General features: G+C 44.5%; 2 protein-coding genes across 15 annotated transcripts in view; one reads left to right on the top strand and one right to left on the bottom strand.

Annotated features, from left to right (window-relative positions):
- LOC144125084 (uncharacterized) overlaps positions 1 to 20466 on the top strand; it is a 139195-nt gene extending 118729 nt beyond the window's left edge. For 5 of the 12 annotated variants that reach the window (XM_077658158.1, XM_077658161.1, XM_077658160.1 and 2 more), the window contains exons 4-7: positions 1391 to 1738; positions 4039 to 4180; positions 6604 to 6797; positions 10659 to 11731. In XM_077658158.1, the coding sequence (XP_077514284.1) occupies positions 1391 to 1738; positions 4039 to 4180; positions 6604 to 6797; positions 10659 to 10786 (812 nt within the window). In that variant the 3' untranslated portion in view covers positions 10787 to 11731. The other 7 variants (XM_077658159.1, XM_077658166.1, XM_077658165.1 and 4 more) reach the window with 3 other exon arrangements.
- LOC144125088 (metaxin-1) lies at positions 16272 to 24364 on the bottom strand. 3 transcript variants are annotated; one of them, XM_077658173.1, is made up of 9 exons: positions 24081 to 24364; positions 23817 to 23967; positions 23640 to 23719; positions 23454 to 23546; positions 21565 to 21744; positions 20358 to 20434; positions 18932 to 19083; positions 16876 to 17012; positions 16272 to 16709 (listed from the first exon to the last, which is right to left on the bottom strand). In XM_077658173.1, exons 3-9 carry the CDS (start codon positions 23703 to 23705, stop codon positions 16629 to 16631), a joined length of 786 nt encoding a protein of 261 aa, XP_077514299.1. In that variant the 5' UTR covers positions 23706 to 23719; positions 23817 to 23967; positions 24081 to 24364; the 3' UTR covers positions 16272 to 16628. The 3 variants fall into 3 exon arrangements, with proteins under 3 accessions (XP_077514299.1, XP_077514297.1, XP_077514298.1); XM_077658171.1 differs by having other exon boundaries at positions 23907 to 23967; XM_077658172.1 differs by having other exon boundaries at positions 21565 to 21642; positions 23907 to 23967.
- Positions 24365 to 24485: the final 121 nt, after the last annotated feature.

Raw genomic sequence — 24485 nt, 5'->3', positions numbered from 1 at the left:
GTAGCATGGGTATGACATATTTGGCTACTACCAATCCCACTTTTCACTGTTCTGGTGCTGTTCATGATCAGCATCACTCTGTGCCCTCTTCTGATGGCTGTGCTGTTAGAAAAAGTAGGTGTTCTACTTGTGTTTTGATTTTGGATAGCCTTCGATGCTTTTTCATTCTTCCAATTACAGGTGTGGGTCATTCTCACATTGAACTTGCTTGCCCTCGGACACTATTCGTGTCGGATATATAAGCGATCAGTGTCGCTTTTTCCAGCTGCATGTGCACTGCATTTCAAATGTTCTCAAGCTGCCTTGTGAGTGGCTGGAACAGTTACTGAGAGATGTGTTGGGACTTGTGTGTGTCTGCTGCTGGTGTTCTGAACACAATGGGAATAGCAGCCCTCCTTTGTGTCTGAAACCTGCCATGCTCAGTGTAGTTAAGCTGTAAGCGGTGCTTTAGTGCATCTTCCCTCCACCTTATATCACTGAAATCTAAACATTTCGACAGAATTGGCTGTCTGGTCGGGTTTGATAACTTACAAGTACTAGCACTCAGAATATACAACGAAATTAAACGTGATCAACCAGGCTTTTTCGCAACATATGAACGTGCTCACTGTGGCTACGAGTTGAGAAATGTATTGTTTACTTCAAACCTGATCAGAACATCCTACGGGAAGCAGTCGGTTGACTTTCAAATCCCTGCACTTTTAAACATGTTTCAGGAAATTGTTCAAATAGTCTGTAACTCCAACTCAGTAAATAGTTTTAAGAGACAAGTTAAAACTTTTTTACTAGATAAAGCATAACTGCGCTGTTTTGATGTATGCTGTTTTAATTCGTTTGATTTTTTCTTAAGTGTTTTTTTTTATGTACGGTATTCCATTGTATCTTGAGTATTGCCTTTGCATTGTATTCTACCTGCTTAGTGATTGATGTTTCTAATAGTGGCGTCTTGTACCGAATCTTTCTGATTGTTTTGTAACTGCACAGTTTTGCTGCCTCCTTATTCTTTCTTGTTGTTGGCGCGACCAGCCACTCGTCTGTCCTGATGCAATATTCCGGAGACGAGGCCTCGTCAGGCGTGCATTAAACGCCTTTTGCCTCGTCTACCTTGGCAGTGCTTTATACCAATGTGTGTTATTCGGTCTTGTATTGTAACCAGTTCTGTCAAAATAAAAAGAATGAAAAAAAGAAAAGTAAACTGTGAGATATCTCCACCAAAACTTTTCTTATTTTTAATTTTTAATGTAACAAATATTTTTAAGTTGAAAAAGCTTTGGTTGGAGATGTCTCGCAGTTTACTGTAGACTTATAGAACTTGTGTTGCATGTTTCTTTCATCTTGGTCAATACATTCCCCTGTTAATATGACATATTGTCGCACGGTGTGTGTGCAGTAAGAACGGACCATGCGTACACTACGCAGTCACCAGTGCCATCACCAACGTCCACCCCAGTGCCAATGCCGGCGCTGCCACCGGCACAATCATCATCAGTGGAGCAGCCTTCAACGCAGTTACCGCCACCAGCGTCATCAGCAGCAGACCCACTGCGCCACTACATGCTTCTCTGTGCTGAGCTTAAGCGTGAGGTGGCTGAAAAAAACAAGAAGCTGCAGGCACTGGAGAAGTGCAGTGACAGTATCATGGACAATGTGACTCGCCTGGTGAAAACATTGCCACGAGAGAAACAGCAGCAGCTGGCCAGCTCTCTTGCTTCTCTTGTGCACCTGCGGAGCTATGGACGTAAGCAGTACTTCTTTCAAATGGCATTTCGCTTACCCTTAGCATTAACAGAAGTGGTGCAATATATGGAAGCAATCATACGGACCAAGCTGTTCCTGCACTATCCAGTCAGGTTGAGAGGAAACGCTGAGCATTGTGTGGGCATGTGTCCTCAAATGCTATTAGCCCTTCCAAAGATCCTACCTAAATTAAGCATGTCTAAATTTTGCAGGAATGAGCAATTTCAAGCTCTTTTTATTTGCGACAGCTCTGGCTTCTGCATACCCTGGCTATGCTGATGTATAGTGCCATTTCATACAAGCAACTTCTTCACATGTTCATGTCATGGTCATGAAAATGAGGTGTTTCCTGAGGCTTGTCATTCAGAGTGCGATACGCATGGCATGCTCCGGCAGTGTTGGACTTGTTTGATGGCTTTGAGATTGTTTCAGATCATGCTCTGCAGCAGCGTTATGTGGAGATGGAGTGAAAGAGTGCAAATGAATACTGAATTAGCACAACCAGTATCTGGGATTCCCCCGTTTTTTTTTTTTTTTGCCCGCAGAAAATACTTCTCGGTCATTATTTTAGTTACTTTCATGAGTTTTTGTGCACCTAAAATGCCCTTCGTATGGCTAGCTGGTGTTCTAAAGTTTCCTGAAAGCTCCAGATTAGCGAAGCTATCAGTACTATGTTTGGGGTCGTGTAGTTGGGCATCACTCGTGTCAGTGACTTTGTCCAACTAATGAGACTTTCTTCAGTCGGTCCTGCCACTAAACAAGCTATAGTCCGCATGTGAGCTGCAGGCATGCCAGCATTTTCTTGTGCATATGTTTACAAGAATTGACATTTGTCTCACTAAAGGCAGGAATATATTTAGGGACACAACATGTCATAATCACATGGCATTGGCTTCTGTTGATTCATTGGGAAGGGCACACACAAAACCATTGGTATGCCATAGCTACAGTTGAACCTGGATACATTGAATTGGAAGGGGATCACGAAATAGCTGAATATATAACAAATGGCAATAGAAAAGCTTTTATGTAGCCTAGAAGCCAGAATAAACTGCACCCGTGCTTGACAAGTTCTTGCAGCGACATGCTGCTTGTCAATGTGCTGGCAGTGCACCGTTCACTAGGCATTTCTACGCTTAACCTGCTTTGCATCGAATCTGCAGCAGACGATGGTTTGGTACTAGCCACTACCTCTCATAAGATTTTTGATCCTGTTACCGGTAAACTGGTAAAATGCAATAATCTCGTTAAAACTAAGGTACAGTTCGTTGCAGCAATTTGGCAGCAAAGCATGCCAGGCAAGGGCCGCCGCAAGGGCTTAGGTTGGTTTCACAGCATGAAAAAGATGTGGCATGGAAAATCAGTAACAAGAGACTGCAGGCCACCCTCAAATACTCCTCACGTTTACCTTGTCACACGGTTTCACAGCGCCAGCACTGTCAGCAGCTGCTCAAGGCTGTGAAATCAGTCCATCTCGACGTGTGAAAAAGAGTTCGAAGAAGGTGCACTTAAGACTGCAGCGCAGTTTGGTACATCGATTGCTCCATTTAATGATCGAGAGTTCGCTATGTGCGAACAATAGTGCTATACTTATGCATGGGATTTTCAAGAGGATGTTCTGCCTGTTCGATATACATAATCGGGGTTCGATATATCCGGGCTCGACTGTAATGCAGTACCTTTGCCTGGTTTGAATGGATGTGCCAGTGGTGTAGCAGGTAGCAAGTTTGGGTCCTAACATGGCATAGGGATCGCAGTGTTCTTTATGAGATGGACAGTTTCCAGCCACTTGTCGGGCAAGGAATTATTAGTTGTCAAAGATGCCCTTATAAGATTAAGCTTCTATGTCTCTATCTGCACTCAATTCTTCAGAGCACAAATCGGAGCTGCTTTTGCTTTCTGGCTCGCCAGTCTTCAATAAATAGGAGCAGAAAATTCGCACAATGGAAGTCACTGCAGCTACATCCATAGCTGCAGCAAGAGTGCAGAGCATTTGTTTATGGAATTGTCTACTATGAACCAGAAATTAGGAAACACTTTGCAAAAAGTTCTGGTCAACTCTGCAATGCTGCAACATGGCCTATGATCAGCAGGTGGTCCCAGTTTATTTTTTGAACATGTGGTCCATGCTCCCTCTCTTCCTTTCATGTAGCTTTGCTTTGAAAGGCCTCAAGCCTGCTCGACGGCATTTTTATGCGCCTCCAGTTGCACAGCTGAGACAATGTAATCGCTCTGCAGTGCTGGTTACGAGCAATATTTGCTTGATTCTCATATGCTTTCACACCGGTTACATTGCAACAGACACATCGCAGGAGCCGCGGGTACGTGTTGAGGTGCTATTGCTCAGCCGGGAACATCCAGGCTGCACACTTCTTGGTTTGCGGACCCGTAGTTCATGGGCTAGCGGTCTCTACATGGCTCCTGGAGACTTCTTGCACTTTGGGTATGCTTGGCAAGTTCTTTTCATACTGCTTATTCCTGTGTGTCAACCCAGTTGTGTAACCAGACATCTGTAACACAGCATCCACTCTCATATTGTATGTTAAATTATGTTGCTGTGTGATAGTTTGCACTGGATCAGCTAAAATATCACATATGCTGTAAAAAAAAAAATGTTATAAAGTAAGTAATGTTAAAAAAGAAAGCGTGTCGATTTGTATAGTTGGGCCAAATGTGAATTAGGTGCACTGGCACTTTGGTTTTCACTTCGATTCCGGTGTTCGGATAGCAATAATGGGTTAATGCCCGTATATGCAGATTTGGTCTCTCTGCTTTACATTTATAGACTCTTGGGAGTCCTCATACCACTCCTGACGCAGTGGGAGTGGTACATTACATTACATTTGACTGAACAGTTTTGTGAGGTATCGGATGTGGCTCTTAATTTAGATAAATCCAAGGAGTTTTGGTTCGGTCATTGGGGTACAATGCCAAGTCATTTTGGTGGCATAAGCTGGGACTGTGGCACCCTTCAGTAGCTAGGGGTTCCTCTTCACCAAATTCGCAACAGTGGCGCCTACTGGGAATTACAGATAATCTCCATGACGCGACAAACCCAGGCCTGCATGGGTAGGGACCTTTTTCTCGGGCTCAAGTCTGCAACATTTTTTCATTTGCAAAACTTGCCTATGCATTACAGGTTCTCCACTGTGCGAGAAAGAAAATGCAGGTGATGCACAGAATATTTGCTACCTTCGTGCGGCATTCCCCATTGGGAACCCATGCGTCGCGATAACCTATTTCTTTCTCTACAGTCTGATGGAATAGGCCTTGTTCACTTATTCATGCATCAGCTTGTTTCGCATTTTTTTTTTCAAATCGGCAAACCACCCCTTTTTAGTAGCTGTGCTTATTAGGCGTCTCAGTGCTCATTTGCCTTTCCTATTCGCACCGACCAGACACACTTGTTAGGGGCCTTTATGGGGACTCCTTAAGGAAGTTGCTGACACCTTCAATTTCCTCACTGTGTGCTTTTCTTTAGACTACCTGTATAGCCTTTCCAGAAGGCAGATCACTCAGGCACTTACAGAGTATTTGTTTCCTGTACCGTTGTATCAGCAACCTTTTCTGGAGTTCCTTGACACCGGGGTTTTAAAACGTGCTAGGTGAATGTGCATTTCTTCTGGTGCAAAAACATTTTTCTTTAAACTGCGCACAGCCACGCTGTCCGTGAAGGCATGGCTTCATGCTAAGGAGATGCTTGCGCTATGAACGGTGAATTCCCGCCTGTGCAGTACAGCAGAGACATATTACAGCAAACAATTAAGAAGGACATTGACATCACACCCTACAGTATCCGTTTTTTGCCTGTGGAGAAAAACTGTGTTGTGCCATATGATCTATTTATGTTGCTGGGACTATTTAGTCTCTGAAAGAGCCACATGATGGACCGCCACGCCGAATTACCACGGTCGTCGAAATCTTTGTTTCGTGAGAAATGCGCATTGGTGCGGGGACTATATGCTGCCCTGGAAGAGCCGCCTAGCTGGCTCCCCTATCTGGATGCATGTGTGTGCCACCCAGACTTTTGATGTTTGGGAAGGTGGGGTCAGACAGGGTTATGGTGCCCTGGTGTTTTGTGGCGTAAGCATGCTTAGATTTTTCTTTTTGGCACTATTTCCATGCAATAAAGAAAAAAAAAAGATGCGGAGGTGCAGTGTTTAAGTGATGTACCACTGCCCTGCGATGGAAGTTGCTCCCACCAGTGAGGCTTGTGAGACCCAGGTTGCGCTTCCCAAGCAACCTCTCACGATCAATCATTCATTGAACTGCTACCTGCCCCAATGGGCAGTTTGCTCACAATCTGGTGGGCAGGCTGCCAGGTGTTCACTCTCTCTCTCTCTCACGCACATGCATACACACGGGGGTGGAAATTTCACAAGTGGGACCACTTGAAGTGGTTTATTAGACAAGGACCAACACCCAGTATGATATTTCAGTTGGTTCCAATTGCATTTTGACATCGGTTCCACCCTTGCCTTTAATCTATGTACATATTATTAAGGTGCAAAAGGAAAACTGATTTTTGAGGGCAGCAGGGTATTGCACAGCCTGTTGCCAACATTTTTACAGGAGAATTAAAACTGTGAGAATTGCATATGCTGCAATGGAAATCACTTAACAAACACACACAAAAGCATACATCACACACAAGAAACACATAGTCAGACACTAATAACATTAGCTCAATGTATTATGGGATGGAAATTGGGGATGAATACGTTTTTTCCCGCCTAATCGCGGCTGACACAGTCCAAAGCAGCCGCAACCCACAGATCATGCCCATACTAAAACCATGCCAAGGAGCTTGCACATTGCAGTCCGGTAAGTTTTGCACATTCTCCACTCTGCGTAATTCCATTTCAGTGAGTCCTGGGAGGCAGCTGCTGTGCGTGCTACAAAGCAAGAAACTGGTCTGAGCCTCCTTGAGCCATGTGTCTGCTCAGTGGTGGAGACACTTGAGACATCTCAGGGACATCATTGGGTCAACATCTTCATGGCAGGCAAGGTAGCTGAACTGGGAACAGAGCTGACTGCACCGAAGGAAGCTGTGTGCACTGGTAAGGGGCAAGTGTAGCACTGTTTGCTGTTCTAATTCGTGACTCAGTGGCATAATGTGAATCATTTATTTCTGTACAGTAGACTCCTGATAGGCTAAACATTTCACTAAACGCAAGCTGCCGTGTTTGTGCTCTTGGAAAAAAGCACCAGCTAGCAAGTTCTTGTGTTGCTTTTGCACTGACTAACCCAAGGTCTCCTCGATCTGGCTGCACTTTCTGCACCAGTTCAGGAATTTCGGCACTCTCGCACTCGATTTGACAGTGCAGCTAGTGCCACCTACTCTTCGGCACTCGTTTTGGCTTCGTGCTGTACGAGTTCTTCTGCACTGCTGCACTAGCCTCCTGGCGAGTTCTCTTCTCGTGCAAGTAGTGCAAGGTGCTTGGCGCGCTCCATAGCAGACGGCTTCGCGGCCATTTTACGGTGGCTATACTTGTTTTAGTGAGCGTCGCTGAGACCATGGTTGAGACGACCGCGTACCTGTGAAAGATGCGGCATCTGCGCTGGACCCTCACCAAACAGCTGAAATGACAGTGCGCGTACGTGTGTGCGTGCGCGCGTCTGTGTACGCGCATAAGCGACTGGCTGTCGTGGTGCACGTACGTACTGCTTATGGGTTCTCGTCTTTCTGTCCAGCCTCACACGTTGCTTACACCATTTCTCTTTTGTGTGCAATTATTATTAAAGACGCAGCACAATGGAGTGCTTCCATAAGAGGCAGATTGTGAGATGTTTTATAATACGTGGGCGATCGCAACGTTTGTGACTCGCTGCGACATTAGTACCTCCGCTTACGACAGCGACTGGGCTTGAGGTCGCCGTCTGCCCACACCTTCGCCTGCCAGTTAGCCTCTGACAGTCACGTCGCCGCCACCATCCGCCGAAAGTGAACGCGATTGAGTTGAGTTCAAATATAAATCAGGCAACTCTTGGCGGATAACCGCAGTCACTTTTCGATAGAACAGAAGCTGCCTGAATCACGCGTATGGACTGTAAAAGATCAACTCGAGCGGTACTCTGAATAACCTCTCGAATTCATTGTTGCCTCTTCAAAGTACCTGTTGAATCAGTGACGGTCGACCGGCCTATGCCACTTTGCACAACGCAACGGAAAGAACGGTGTCAAATTCTTCACCACTTCTGGAATTAACAAATTTTATAGCCGCTCCACGAGATGTGCCACTTGGAGAAAATACACAGCGTGCAATGCAGCTAGCACAATCTCGCGCATATGTGAAAACACGCGACAAACACCAACACGTGGCTGCAGCAGACGAAAGTTTCTTCACTTTTGCACTCGATTTGGCCGCTGCACCGACAGCACTAGTGTCGGGCTACACTGGCACTGCAAGAACTGGCACTACACTGACACGGCACTTTTGTGAACTTGTGCAGAAAGTGCAGCCAAATCAAGGAGACTTCCAGTATTCAGACTACCCCATTTTGTGTGATGAAGGAACCAAGGTTTTTAGAGCTGCCTATGTGGACTTTGAGGAGTTTAACAGTAAAATTCACGAATGCCAGAATAATAACGTAAACACTGATTGAATGATAAAGGGGATGAAATTTCCAAGGTGAAGAAAAGGCAAAGGAGTGAAAAGAACACAACAGATTGAAGAAAGACAAACGTTTCTTTGCGCTGCTTTGCCTCTTCATAATGAACCAAGTAGCCCAAATTGCCACTCTTTATCAGTTCCCGAGACGACCCCAACTTTGTAGTTGCAGCTACTAGAGGCAGTAGCTCCAACAGTGATGGTCCGGGAGGTAGCACAGAGAATAGGTGGTGCTGCTGATATTGCTCTTGTGACTGCAGTTTTCTATCAGCACAAGGGCACTGGAGCTTATGGGCAATCTGAAACAGCTTTTTTCTTTTTTTTGGAGATGCATTAATTTGCTAGCAGAAGCATTCGATGGTCATACGGTCATTTTAGCCAAAAGGAAGCTTGTGGCAGTCGAACATTGTTTTATAGTTATCGTTTCTTTGCAGACCTCATTAATTCTGTTCTTTGGTGGTAGTGGTTTTAAACACCTCTGATGTAAGCCAGACAGTTCTGCTATGCTGAGCAATGTTTTGTGCCCCCACCCAAGTGCGTTTAAAGGGACCATGAAATTTTATTTACCGAGGTTAGGAAAAGCACACGAGTGATCAATATTCCATCATGCATCGCCACACCGCAAAAATTTTTAAAGCTAGCTTTGTTACCACTGAAGATATCAGTGATTAAAAATAATGCTCCTCCTCCTCTCCGCCAACTTATGCATACTGACAGGCCGGAAAAAAAAAAAAGTCGTCTGGACTGCATCCCTCCGCACCCCATTAGCCCCATCCTGCCTGTACCACGTGGGCAAGCCAAATAGGAAGGGTCGAGAAAGATTGCTTGTTGATTTGCCTGGGCAGTGATTTCAACGTGACGCCTGACCTGTAATGTTTCCCATGGAGCTACAGTAAACAGCATCTTGCAGAGCAGATTGACTCCAGCTTATGTTTTGTGGGTTTACGGTTGTCTTCGCGATCTTTACCAGAAAGAGAAGTTTAGCAGTGGGTGATGGCCGCACAAGAACTTTGTTTATGCCATGAGTTCGAACTGCTTTGTTCTGTTTTGTTCGCACCACGGCCAAGCCGTGACTCCAGGGCCATCTTTCCGGCGGCAGAAAGAATGTGATCAGTGCCGCGCCATGTTCCCAGGAGCTTGGATCCTGCCTCCAGGGAGCCATCGCTTGCGAGGCTTGTAAACAAACTCGTGTGAAACTGCCCTTCGACCCTGGGCGGTCCTCCTGACCCTCTCCCACGGCTATGTAATGTGAGGTGTATTGTAGGGACAATGTGGGAGGACTTGGGAACTTTGGGTCTACTTATAGAAGTCACCACCAACATGTATGAGCTCTCTCTTGTCCAAACCCGCTAGATGTAGTCTTCCCGCAACTTCACATCTTCATTTCCTCAGGCATGACACCAAGCCGGAGGCATTGATGTTGCCAACTCAGTTCCGACGCCACTCACGTCAATGGGTAGGGGCAGCTAAGAACACACGGTGAGATGTCCCCTTAATCACTTGCGATCTGTTGTGAACTGCAATTTTTAAAATTTGTAAATTATTGGGCCGGCGCAGAGCATTTAGATTTGGCTCAATCACAAAAACCACCTCTACAGATCTTTTGCACCAGAATACGACCATCAAAATAATTTCAGGGTCCCTTTAAGCATAACCTGTTGTGTGTACACGGTCGTCCATACTGGGGATGAAGAGAATGCGGTACCAGTGCACCCTTCGAGGCTGTACATCAAAGTGAAGTAGTAAATGAAGCGCAGCATCACCTCGAGGTTCTTCTGCGCCTGTGCCAACTTCCTTCAATGCGTGGGTGTGTTGGATATGCAGAACCAGAAGAACGCAGCTGTGTGCTGACGCGTTCACCCATAGTGTGAGCAACCCTTATAACTTGCACCTCTTATTTGCTGCGTCCATTTACCCGCGGGAAGGAATGTTCAATGGAGAGGGAGGTAGCAATTTTATTTTTCACACCCAGTTTGGTGCTCTGGTTTTGTTTCTATTGCTCCTCTTCCTGCATGCCATGGATGTGCTGGACCATTAGGAGCGGCATTTGTTGGAGTTCTTTAATGGATGGTTGAGTGGGGCCAGCATGTGGGAGTACTGTGCAGTCAATAGTGCTTGCTCATGAACCTTGAAAACGTGACTTGTGCATCATAGCCATAGTTAGGTGGTGGTGGTGATGTGTTTTATACACTCAGGATTAGTCAGAGTCGGACTGCACTCATCATTACACTCAGACTAGGCTTTATTGCAGTGGTCCTAAGGTGGAGATCTGTGGACCCTTTCCTTTTCTTCTTCACCACTGCCATCCAGATTATGTCTACTGCAAGGCAGAAGTCTCTCCCAGTGATCCCCAATTGGCATTGTCCTGCAGCAGCCACAGTTACTTTATCCCTGCAGACACTTTCAGGTCCTCGAGGTCCAGTGGGGAACCTTGGTAACTTAACCTGATAAGATTATATGTAACTGTGCCATATTGAAGTTCATCATGAGAATTGAGTCAAACCTCTTTTTCTGCGACACTCTGAGACTTTACATCCTTGTCTGTTCGCAGTGGTTGGGAATATGATTAATATTAAATAACAAATGTATAATAAAATGAACATACTCATGCTTGCTTGAGGGAACTTCGAGCATTACTGCTTCAATTTTATACCTGTAGCATGTAGTACTGTGCAGTTTTCACAGCAATAGCTGGGCAGTGACTTTCTTAAAGATAGGTGATGTTGCCATCATAGCATGTCATAACTGAAAAACCCATGCATTCATATTATCTAGGTTGGCCTTGATAATATAGGTGCTCATGCTGTCACTTCACACTGGAGGAAGGCAGTAAGTCTGGGGAATTTTTTTTACACGCTTTTGCATTAGAAACCAGATACATTGATCCATCATTTTTGTAGACATTCCAGCACAAACAAAGTGTCAAAGCATGCACTGCAGGATAGTGTATAGGTGGCAGATTTCTCTTAAGTGAGGGCCAGCAGCTAGTGGATATGCACATAAGCAACAGCTCTTTGGCAGTTCTGATCACTGCCTTAGCACGATTCCTAGGAGCAGGGACATTCACGGAGGAAGAAAATTTGGCAGACACGCAATATATCATGTGCGCTGGAAGTTTGCAAACCAATTGGTGTTGATAAAAAACTCCGTGGTGAAGTCACCCATATGACAAAGTGCTCAGAACTGTGATTGAGAGATGCTGCTGGGTTTTGACTGCCACACAAACTGTCCAAGGAGTTGTCGATTTGGAGGAATATAATTTCTGTGAAGCAAGTGCAAGTTGCTCTTGAACCAAAGGCATGTGCTATTGTATGATTTTGTAACAAACAATAAGTGACCAGGCAAAGTATCACCTCGAAACCGAGAAAAAAAATGTGCACACTGTGCAGGCTGGCAGTGGTTTGCATGGGATGCACTACCTGGCGAAGAGCTGCTGTTCTGGAGCCTGCGTGACCTGCGTCGTCAAAACCTGCTTGACCTTTCTGCCTTACACTAGTAGAGTTCAGGATACCGATTTCCTGGCGCATGGCACAGCCTGTCTTGTCTCCGATTGCACAAAAGCAAATCAATGTAAATAGCCTGCAGGACAGGTGTGCAGTGATTTGAGTTTTGTGACCACTTTGTACTGTATTGAAAATACAATTTCAATGCTATAGCATTAAGGCACCCATTCTGCAGAAAACCTGGTGTCAGCGTTGAGAGTGAAAAAGCAGGTGGCAGGTTCACGTGACCTTGTGATGTCATCACAACCTGCCCACCGTGCCAGGTGGCAGTGAAAAAGGTGTGCAACAATTTGAGTTTTGTGGACACTTTGTACAGTACTGAAAATATAGTTTTGTTCTGGACACTACATGTTCAACTTCCTTGTGGCTAGTAGCCTCGAAAAGCCTCCTAGGTTGCCTATGAGCAAGTCAGAAACCTGTCTAAGGACTTGCGACTTTCTTGCATTCTGCAGGTTTCAAGCTTGAAGACCCTTCCAAGCTTCCATTATGACTTTCTTTCTGTGCTGTTCTTATAGGAAAATTCATGGCAGTGCACTTTTTTCTCTTAAGGGGGGGACACCCCTCTTAGAACTATTTTCCATATTTCTTGATAGATATTCATGAAACTTACCTAGTTTATGTATTTCAATATGCTTTGTTTTTCTGTGAAACAGGTCGTTCTCAAAATATTATGTAATCTTTGTTTGAAACTTGCAGGTAATTTAATTATGTAACAGTAAAGGTCAGTAATTTTAGAGCACGAGATATTCAAGGATTTTTGTGTGGAAATCATGTCATTTGCATGAAATGACATCACGTGACCTGTACACCAGAGCTCTTTGATATTACCAACTGAGAAACTTCCCAAGGGTCCATGCATTAAAAAACAGCAGTCTGAGTGAGCCGAAAATTCGTGTGTGTTTTCCAGATTGCCACAACGCCCATGGTCAAAAACGTAAACTGTGTGTAAGTTGCAAACTTCGAGAATGTGGATAAATGCACAACTGCCTGGCAACAAGATCAGTGAAACATACGCATTAACAAAAATCCATAGATATAACAGTCCGAGAGATAACTTGCGAGGTAAAAAAGCAAAAAAAAATGGTTTTCTGAAGGTAATGATGACATATGGTGACAGTTTTTATTGGCCACTTCCTTATGGCTCCACCGTCCATAACCACTTGGAAAGTGGCCCCATGGACTAGTCACTTTTTGCAGTGGAGTTTCCCAACTGGTATGATCTAACAGCTCTGCAATGGCACAGCTGTGGCAGCTGACCTACCTGTTGAGCTTGGCTGCTGAAAATGAGAGAGTATAAAAGTGCCAGAAAACACAGAAGAGCTTTGCCAATGGCTGAGGTATATAGAGAGAGGTGCATGACCATGCTGTGCGGATGTTACCCTGGCATGTCCAAAATTCTGGCAACTGCCAGTAAAGCGGCGATGATGACGATCGGAACGAGCTCCCACTGTAGGAGTTAATTTTTAAACATTGAACAAAGCTTTGTTGCTTGCAATGGTAATGACTTGAAAGTCCTACATGTGATTGAACGTTTCGAGCATGCCTCTTTTTTGTTTTCAGATGATTCGAGAACCAAATTAATTTGAATATTTTATGCGGTCAGACAGGCTTCCCCAGTGATCCTAAAATTTAATGGATGAATAATAAAAAAATTCACAATTTTGTGCAAAAGGTTTGTTCCCTCTCATATTGCTCACAACTGTACCTGGCATCTTCCCATTCTTCAGCAACAAGACATAGCATTCATGCCTGCCAACAGCGAGGACAAACATTCACCTATTTTGAGGTTGTAGTTGAGATGGCTGCGGGCTATAAGCAGGACTAGCCTTTGATTGCAGCCTGACTACACTTGCTGCAGGACAAAGGCCTCTCCCATATATCTTCAACTAACCGTGTCCTGTGCTAGCTGCAGCCACCTTACCCCCCCCCCCAAACTTCTTATTCTCATCCATCCACATAACACTTCCCTTCTCTTGGTATCCAGTCCATTACCCTCAACGACCATCAGTTATCTTGCCTTCGCATTACATTCACCACTCGTGGCACAGTTCCATGAATAACACCTGTTACAGTTTGTGCTAGGAATGTTTAGTTCTTTTTCGTGTACTTTATAAAGAACATTTTCTGGTGATTTCCTCGGGATAACGAATATCACTTTCATCTGCTTTTGGTTTTCTTGACCATGAGCACAGCCTGCCATATTTGGCTCATCCTGAGCTATCCTTGAAGTCATGGGCTAGTGTGGCAGATGGCTAGTAGCATTAGGGCAGAGGACACAAAACTACAACTTGCTTGCTGCACTAGTGACCCCATAAAGCAGAATATGTATTCTCAGAAATGTTTCTCTTCATTCTGTTGTACACTCAAGCTGCTTCATTCACAAGAGCTTATCAGCTATAGTCAGATACAGCTCAAGAATGAAGCCACAGATGCCTTTAGAGGAGACCTTCCAGCCAATAGCATTGATAGATTTTTCATGAAGCCGCGATTAATCCAAATAAGCCTTGGTTACTCCCTTTTCATATGCCACCCCATGCGATTTAATGCTAGCAGGTCAAGGGGATTAACCACAATGGCACGAGCATCCGTCGATGCTGTTGGCTGGAGGGCACCCTTTGATTAGCATCTGCCGCTTTGTTCTTGGGTTGTATCAGACTATAGTCTTTGTTTGAAAGTGACTCCTTAGTAAGAACCAGGCACACAAAAATTCAGCAGTTTGTACTTTCTGCAGCAGAAGCAAGTGTGCACTTTAAAACTTTTACGTCCAGGTAAACTGAGCAATAACACTGCATGATGCTGCTCATACAGCTGGTGGTAGTGTGCCAGGATTACTTGTTGGCTCTACTAACTTTAATCGTTGAGATGATGCTACAGCTGAAACACAAGGGCAACCTGCCCCACTATCAGCTGCGGCTGAACGAAACTGATGCAAAGCAGTGCTTTTCCTCTTTTGGTGCAGTAGCATTACTAGTCGCACTTTACGGATTTTGGGCATACGTAAATATGTCCCTGAAGCCTCTGATACACTTGCATCAAGCCACGTGGCAGGCGGCAAGCATCACTTGCCACAGTTGGTACACGGAAGAGCCACCCGCAAGTACCCTTGTAATTGATACTTCGGCGCTGATTTCATCACACTCTTTACGTGCGTGTTTTCTTTCTGTGGCTCATTTTGTGCGGCTGGAAAGAGACGGTAAATCTAAAAATCTCATGGGGTAGTAGCACATTAGAAGGGAGGTAATGCTGCGCATGCAACCAAGGGGGACTACCACTCCTGTCTGAGTTATACGTTGTCCCCAAGATGACTCATTTGACTAAAGTGGGCATTCTGTTCAAAGGACAGATTCACATTGCCTGTTCATCAATGCAAAACAACGCCAAACCAGGTAAGTCAAGTGCTCCTGCACGATAGTCCACGCTTAGCCATGCTAAGTTGTCTGCTAATTTTTAAAAAGTAACAATGTGATGAACCAGCACTTCATTAATGGTCGTACTGCTAGGCAGTCGGTCACACCTGCTGCAGTTTCTGAAGTAGGGATATAGTGCTCTGCAAAAGTATACCGTGGTTTCTCATGAGAACTAGAGGAGGGCAGGGTGGTCTGTTGTCAAAATCTAAACATGCAAAAAACTTGAAAAGGCACATGAGTATTAAACTTCGTAGACATTTAAAATGACAACGTGATGATGAAAAGAAGTGCTCCATACTTTGCTGTAGTGATGTTCATGTACAACACAACCTTTCATGACTTGACATAAATCACTCTGAGGACCTTGCTAAGCCACTGTTCTTTCATGTTGAATAGAACAGTTACTACTTTTCTGATTGCAAAACCTGGCGAAAGATAAAAACCGCCAGAATGAATAAAAAGAGAGGTGAACATGTAAAAAAGAAAAGGAGAAGGAAGCTACTCAGGTTTCAGCTTAGCACACCAGTGTCGCCAAATGAACCGTCAACAAATACAGAGTAGCAGCATACTGGAGGCCTATGCAGAAACCATTTATGAGGCTGCCGAGTGTGAAAGCTTATTCAGGAGAATAATTGAGGCCTACACTCAGTTCCCTTTCTCTCTGTCAAAAGCATGATTGAGCTACTAGTAATCGAAAAGAGCATCCACACTGTTGGCCTTGCTTGCCACTTAAAGAATGTTCAGAATTTTTTGCTCACAGTTCTAACAGTTTGGGTAATGAAAACATAACTTACACAATAACAAAACTCCTGATATATACATGATATTGACATATTTTATGTTTTGATTTTGACCCAGTTATTTTCATTGTTATAGAGTTGGCAGGTCTGAGCTTGCAAATCAAACCACAGCACTAGCAAATCTTGTGCAGATATGCCTCAACAGTAAATATACATGTCTTGGCTACAGCAGTTAAAAAAATGCCTTTGAGTGTTCTCAGAATAAAGAGCAGCTTTCTGTGTGTGCATTAACTAAAAAGCTCTTATTCTCCGCTAGCCATATACGCTTTGCACATTACATAAACTTTTTGCATGTTGCTTTGTCCACGTGTCCATGACAGCAGCCCCTTGTAACTTGGTCCACCACCGCTGATCAAATCACACTTCGGCTTGGCTCCAAAACAAGTGTCTCCGAACATGCGCACACCGGTGTGTTGTACATCTTGCATCCAGAGTGCCGCAAGCTGCTTTCATCGGCTGGGCAGTGTTGAAAAATATGCGTAACAAATGGTTTGCTACACAACCTCGTACCAGGACCTGCATGTCGTAAGGTCGACTACACTGCTTAATATGCACAGTTAGCAAATACTGTCAGTCTGTTATGGGCCGTGCAGCCTTCTCTCGACTGTCTTTGGATGGTGGGGGTGGCGGCTCTTCACGGGTATACTCCACCTGAAAAGATACCAGGTATACTCTAAGACGTCAACAAGTTGCACAGTCTTGAAAAGGCAACTCAGGAAGAGGAAAATGGGTGTTTACAATGTCACTGTGTAGCTGACTATACAATGAATGCTAGTGCATCAAGCACGTGAGCGCATGTGCAGGTTTTTCTACTCACCTGAACAAGTCCTGATAGTAGAGCATATGACAGCATGGCGACCGTGGCCACACCAAATGAGACTAGTGTGTTGAGCCAAGAAAAGGAGAAATCCTCTGTTGATGGCTTCGATGCCCCAGAGTCCCCACTGCTAACATCTGCACAATGAAACAAGTACGCTGCTTCACTTAAATATCACTCTGGAGATGAATGGAATAAGCTTTCAATATATCTCACAATATTGCTAATTGTATAACTCATTCCGAGCAATCTACAGTTGTTTTGTGGTTTACTGCAGCTGCCCAATTCTAACAAGCACTTGACTGTAATTTGCACCAGACTCCCATGACCTGAGAAAGTAGGTAGGTACAGTATTGTATGTATTGTACTGCTATGAAGTGGAGGGCTCCGGATTAATTTTCAGCCACCTAGGATTCTTTAACATGCACCGAAGTTTTGCAGTGCACAAACATTTTAACGTGAGAGAGTTAAGGTTCTCATGTCCAGAAAAACCAGCGTCATTGACCGTGAGCGAAAGATCCACGAAAAATCCCCAGAGAAGCAACCTAGGTGGCAGGTGGGCCACCTGGGTCATTTGACCTTGTGACATCACCACTGGCAGGTGTCAGATAAATTGATGATTTGCCACGAGAGGCAGCTCCGGAAGAGCAACCGGGTCGCACGAGCCCCACCGGTGGCAGCACCTCATCGTAGGGCAGTGGCGCATCACTTAACCGCTGCACCAATGTGCCAGGAGTGGTATGGGGACTGCCAGGGGTCTACGAATGTAAAGTAGTAAATGACCTATTCCGCATTAGCCCTTCAACGCTATCACGCAGCTGTTACAGCCAGGATTCCATCCGGTGGCTTTGGGCTTGGGAGCTGAATGCCATAACCACTAAGCCATCGCAGTTGGCCAGAGAAGAACATTTTTATTTTGTTTTCACTTTATGCAATGAGAAATCCTCTGTGGGGGCATAACCGATTGTTGGTTTCGGCGGCATGCAAACAATCCAAGCATGTGATGTGATTGATTTCAGCTAACATTTCAATAAAAATAAAGTTTTGTTCTTTCAAATTTGGTGTCGGAATGAACAACGCAATAATGACCATCGTAGCCACGCACAAAGCAGCAAGCCAGCATTCTGTGAGGCAACTCCTGGTGCAGTCTTGGTTTTGCGCTTGGTTTTAATGTGCACTGAAATGGTTTGCTCCAAAACCATGCTGGGCAAAAGCCTGTACCCGTTGTGAAACCAGTGGGTGTACCTGGTGGCACGGAGGTCGAACCCAGCACCTCCCGCATGCAAGGTGGATGCTCAAAATCACTACGCCACTGCTTTAGTACAGTGGTCTGAAAGCTACATGTGATTTCATACCCAAGATTGCAGTGTCACGCAGCAATATTTTTCTGAGATTAGCGTAGAGATGCAAGGAAAGTTACTGACATACCATCTAGTAGCACAGTGCGACAAGATGAGCAGGAACTTGACAAAAAACAGAACACGGTTATGTTTTCCGCAGGACCACGAACAACAAAAAAAAAAAACGTACCAGCCAAGAAATGTAGTAGCTGGCAAGTGCGTGTGAAAAAAAAAAAAAATGTACATCATTTTTGGCGGCTAAGTGTTGATGAGTCTAGAGTTGCCCTGTGGCCCCGTCACCGTTCTGCGCACGCCAAACGTAGGCTGTCAAAATGCCTGCATGGGTTGAACCATCATTGCAAAGTGACATTCGCAACGTAGCATGCGGGAAAGTTGCCACAGCTGCTACGTAACATCCAAATTTGTGTTGCATGGGTTTCTATGGGACATACTATGCACAGAAGAAAATGGGGAGTGAAAAACCCCCCCTTTCTACTTTTAGGAGAGCTGAGGGAGAGGTGGACAGTATTGGCTCATGAAACAAAGCAGTTGGGAAAACGCAGCAGCCGGGAAAATGCAACACCCGGGAACATAACAGCAGGGTTCTACTGTAGGTCCCAATTGTGTTCATTCCCCAAAAAAGAAAATGCAGCTCAAAAGTTAATGAAGACATCGCATTACACACAAAGCACTAGCAATGCAGGAAACAGTCTTACCTTTGAGAGGAAAGTACCGCTGCATGATTCTAGTGACAAAGGAGGCCAGATTGTCGCATGCCTTGAGGTGGTTCTGCAGGGCACAGCTTGGAAACGGTGCACACAGCAGTGGTGCCAGATGTGCAAACACAATGGCATCGAGGGAAGTGGGGCTGAAATGGTAGCAGAGTAATCAAATGCATGTGTCCCTTTAGCAGCATACTGCAAAAATTTCTTTTCATGCAGGTGCCTGCAGCTCACAAGCTACTGGCAGCCATTATGAATACATCTTTGCACACTTGGGATTAACAGTGTGCATAGTAAAGGGCTGTAAATTAATGTAAGCATCCCACACAAACTCAAATCTGTCAGCTAGCTATCATGCTGAAAGTTTTTTGTGCTGTACTAGGTCCAACAGGTAGCGTGTATTTGCCTCTGCTTATCTCAAAAGGTATTTCATAATAAAATTCAGGTATCCCAAAATAATCAGCCACCAATCTGCACAGCCTGCAGGTCAGGTCACGAACCAATGAATGAGCCTCTGTTTGCACCCTGCAATGTACCCCCTTCCCCCTCCCCCCAAATTATATGGTTTGCACATTTCAGTGCCAGCTTTGTGCAAAGCAATGATATAGTTTGTTTCTCAATGCAATGAAGGTCGTGAAGACCAAGAGAGGAGACATGGGGGGAGGAGTGGCATCTGTAGCATGGATAGCACAGTGGAGCCACAGTAGATATGGCGGCAGCAGCCATTGTGTTATCAGCACAACCTCACAGCCAAAGTCTCTACTACATAAGACACCTTCTAGTAAAATTAAGTGATTGGCTTGCATAGTGCATTTTGCATAGTGAAACAAAGCTAGATGATGGAAGGCTTATAATTTTACAGTGCAAAATCTGTGCACTGAAAATTTCGGTACGTTGCTTACCTTAATACGCTGTTTTTCTAGAAATTTGTTTCCGTTTTTACGACTTTGGGTTGACGAGGATTTACTGTACTTGCATCTAACGCTGCTCACAAAGGCAGTCAAGAATTTAAGGCAGGTCATTGCCAGAACAATGTTTTACATGCTGGCATGAACTAAAATGTGGCCAAACATTCCAAATGTGTCCTTGGTGTGCTATAGTGAGCAGGGGTGTATTTGGTGCGGGCAACTCTTTGGGAAGGCGGTTGGATCATGATTTTCGGTAACGCAGTCCTTTAATTCAAGCATGGAAAGTTCACAAAGTACATAATCGGGGTGCTGCCAAGTAGGACTTCTATTTCAATAACTACAAACGGAATTAATCTGACCTTGGCCCCATGCACATTTCTAATGTCAAGGTTTAGAGGACACAGCATACATAACCTCAAATTGTATATTTTTTCACAATTCCCGCAGGAAACAAAACGTAAAGATGGCAGAGATGACGCAGCCCCCAGCTGCTTCAAAGCTGGGCCACTCACCTCTGGCCAAAGAAGAATGGTTCCTTCCCAAGCCGCTGGGACAGTGTTGTCAAGCACTCCTGTGCTTCCTTGAAAAGCTGGTTAATGTAAAACAAGAGCAGCACATGTGATCCCAAGCAGTGAATAAAGCATGTGTGTGCGTGTGCATGTCAATAAGAAGAACAGGAAAACTGATGGACTCGTTAGGGGGTAAATGTACGAAATATGCGTGAAAGCACCCAGAACTTTTAACACCAGGGAAAACAAAGGGATTATTTTGCTGCTCTTACTTTGAGAAAGAAAGCAACTCAGAAAGCACTTGCATTGGTACTCTGACAAGAAAGTAGATGGAAGAGAACACACCATTGGTAAGGACAAAGCCCATGACCTTCGCATGTCATGTACAGTGTTCTACCAACTGAGCTATAACAGCAGCTGTCTTCCCTTCTACTTTTGATAATTACGTTTGAAAGTAGAATAGAACAGGAGAAGAATAACAGGAAGTAGACAGGAAATAATTCCATGGTGACACACTATAAGCAAAGCTCCTTCTCTCTTTTCAAGGGGCTCCATCACACATTTGGAGCACAGAGGTTAGAACACACAATTCAAACCTGAAACTGTGTTCCAAAAGACCACTTTACAGCTAACTAAATACTTCAGATGGTTCAGTCACTCTAGACCGCTTGCATGTTTGATATTGGAGCAAGTCACCAAAAAAGACTCCTTCCTCGCATTACTTCCTGTCTCTACACTGAGAGGTGCCACAGTAAAGCTCTGGAAGCTGCAGATATTTAGACAAGTGGAATTAAAATGTGCTGGCCAAGGTGCAGCATGTCTGCTGGCGTCCAAATGGCAGCTGAAAACGGTTTATTAACACACTTTACTGCACGCAATGCTTGTGCTGCTCTAACATAGCGAAGCTGTTTATGCATTTTAAACAGAAGTTTCTGGTCTGGTATACAGGGTAGGGATTTAATTAGCAAGCCTGTAGCTTGATTCAAACCAGATGCACGTCCAGTCAATAAAACTAGGACTGAAAAAAATCTCCTGGCCCTCCCCTCCTATTTAGTAGTCCATGAGGCTGAATCCATTATAAGCCATAACAGAACTGGAGAAATATAGCAAACAGCCAGAAACTACAATAGTGGCATTGCTCTTTGAGGGTTAAGCACACCACACAGACAGGCGTCATTTAGTATACTGCATGATGCAGCAGAGCACATACTGCAATCTGAGCTTGCTCTCCTTCAAGGTCGAAGCCGTGCAACCTTGAGTTGAGGACAGCAGTGGCATCACGCTGCATCTGTCCAGGAAGCACATAGTTGAAAGGAAAGCCCAGGGCCTTGGCATACCAAGGCCTCGTCAGCTCCACATAGTTCTGAGCATCAATCCACCACTGGTACAGCTGCAGTGACCAAAAACAGATCATGCTCAACTTGGTGTAAGGTTTTAACACAGGAAGCTTAGCAGCAGACACTAAATTCCTTTAGGAGAAGTAGCACGCAACATGATACTGGCAGAAAGCATACATAACTGTTTTTCCAAGCTTTCAATGACTAGAAAGAAAAACAACATCCTTTTCATAGCACAATCACTTCAATCCTGTTGTTTTCTGACAATGGCTGTCCCAAAAAGTACTTTCATGCACATAAATTTCTATGTGCACAACCACATAACACAACCTAGGCTATGTTATAAGTTTATGTATTCTTTATATGTTATGCTACATGTCATGTGGTATATTGGTATACCTACCTGAACAACATGTCTGGTTACACCCATGACAAGGTATAACGTAGCTTACTTAGGTTTGCTATGTGAGTGCAAACATAGCAAATCACCTATGAAAGTAAATGACGGGACAGCCATTTTCGTGGCCAAACTGGTACAGCATGTACGAGTGTGCTGACGTAAGTTCAGTCCTTCTGATACCACGCATGAGGCAACGAAAACTGGTGCCCCCTTTCAGTTCTTTTGTGTGCAATACAAAAGTGATAACCCTGTTGCAAGAACTGGCATTTTTGACAATGAGCTCATTCAGGATAAGGTGTGCCTTTAAAAGAGATTTTGTTTGGGCATCTGCACCATCCACATAATTGGTCATCATTCGAATGATCAAATGCATGTTCTTCTGGTGAATAGCATTCACATAATAAGAGCTATCAAAAATATATGCCAAAATTAAATGTCTTCACAGTCTAGCATGGCTGTGGATGTTGTTAGCAATGATGTAATATGCACCCTGTTTTTCAGCCTGTACTGTCCGCTATTGAATGCATATTCTTGTAATTTCTCTACACAACTTATGTGATTGCACAAACTGGCATAGCACTTGCTAGAGACGCCCTTAATTTCTACATGCAACTTGTCATGATACATTCACACAGGGTAACCAGACGACCTGAATGGCCTTTCTGCCGCTTCCTCTCTCAACAGAAAATGGAACACTGCAATAGTGAGCTGTCGACACAAGTGCACATGTTACTATCATTTTAATAAAACAACCAGCTGAGAGGCTGGGCTTGTGACTTTTGTACTATGCGTCGCTGCCTGTGTTGTGTTGTAATGTCCACCATGAGCATATCCTCACTTGCCCAGTTATCAACCAATCAGAAGTACTGGTACAATATCAGTGATGCATTGCTTATCGCACCTTAACAATCAATGCAAATGCAGTTATAATGTGATGAGCATGTAAAAAGAATGCCACAGCTTGTCTCCTTGGATGAGCTAAATGAAATATTTCTAATGGCCATCACTCTCATAAAGGCCGCAATGTGCACATAGGCAACAGGTATTTTGGTGTTAGTACCTGAGACTTGTCACAAAGTCTGAAATTGCTAACAAAGATTTATAAGGATTTCGGCAGCCCAGAATGCCTTATTGTAAGGAGGCAGAACCTAGTTTACTTCCTTTACAGCGTGTATTTGGACTATCTATAGCCACCCAGAAGCTTCTTGACTAAAGAATGAAAGACGGCTTACCATCTGAAAACGACTAGCAGATGGCCGCAAGACTAGTATTGCTAAGCTCAAATGAACAAATGAAAATTACAAAAGACAGAAAATCAAGCCGTATGTGTAAAGGTTCACACCTTGACTCGAAAGTACATACCAAGGCAGGCTTGAGTTTATGGTTCAGCATGGCGGCATAAGCCGTTGCGTCCGAACTTTGCTGCGATGTCATTTGTACATCCGCGCTGTAGTTCTGCAAACAATAATACAAAACGTTGGAGGGGAATTGCGATTATAAGGTTTAACAATGCTTCTGGTACGCAGTCAGCATCAGGTCCACACTTGCCTGCCTTCGGAGGTAAGCGATGACGTCTCGAAACTTGGTTAGTTTTGTTTGAGGTCCATGTCGCATCACAGGCAACGATCCTGAAACAGCAGGTTTTCAATGCACGACTAAATCGCCAAGATAATGGCCAGGTTAGTGAAGCGCTAGCAAAGCAGCATTTTCGGTTACGCTGCCTACCGTGCACGCCGTTTTACAGCAGCACTTGGAAGTGGCAGAAAAATCTGCAGATAAGCCGAGCTGGTCAAACTGTTCCAAAAGGTGACGTACCAAACCAGGGTCGACGAATTTCTCTGATCTTCAATGGTGCCCCGGAAAACTTTGCATACGCCTGTGCACAAAGGATGATGGAAGTTTCAGCTGAAGCACGGCAGAACTTCCAGGCGCTGCCTAGATGTAAACGCGAATGATCAGGCTGCACCGAGATGCAAGTGAATGAATTACCATGATTTCGAGGCACGCAGTATCGATACTGGGCAAGCCCCAGTCTCCTTTCCAGACGTACAGCTCCATCGCATGGGTTATACGAAGCACCTAGGCACAGGAAACGTTAACGAACTAGTAGAAAAGCGGAATACGTTTCTTAGTCCATGCTAATGCTAAGGGTCGCACTGCATGTTTCACCGTATCGCTCGATTCCTTGTAACGCCAAGTACCGGATAACACACCTTGCCGGAGTGCGTGCGTATGTTTGTACATTGTGCTGATGCCAGTGCCGCTTTGGTCGATGAATACCATAGAGTTTCACCGGTTTCACGAGTGAGACAAAAATGGTTTATTTCGCTCTGAAGCATTAATCTAAACATGTCTAGTAGATTTCAGAACAATGGTATTCTTTAAAAGCAAAAT

The sequence above is a fragment of the Amblyomma americanum genome, chromosome 3, assembly GCF_052857255.1.
Source record: "Amblyomma americanum isolate KBUSLIRL-KWMA chromosome 3, ASM5285725v1, whole genome shotgun sequence".
Lineage (NCBI taxonomy): Eukaryota > Metazoa > Arthropoda > Arachnida > Ixodida > Ixodidae > Amblyomma > Amblyomma americanum.
This window is presented reverse-complemented; position numbering and strand designations above follow the sequence as displayed.

Coding starts and splice junctions, on each gene's coding strand:
- LOC144125088 (XM_077658171.1), bottom strand. CDS start 24,149: ATGGAGCTGTACGTCTGGAAAGGAGACTGGGGCTTGCCCAGTATCGAT. Junction 23,968..24,080: donor CTGCGTGCCTCGAAATCATG/GTAATTCATTCA, acceptor CTTTGTGCACAG/GCGTATGCAAAGTTTTCCGG. Junction 23,720..23,906: donor AATTCGTCGACCCTGGTTTG/GTACGTCACCTT, acceptor CTGCTGTTTCAG/GATCGTTGCCTGTGATGCGA.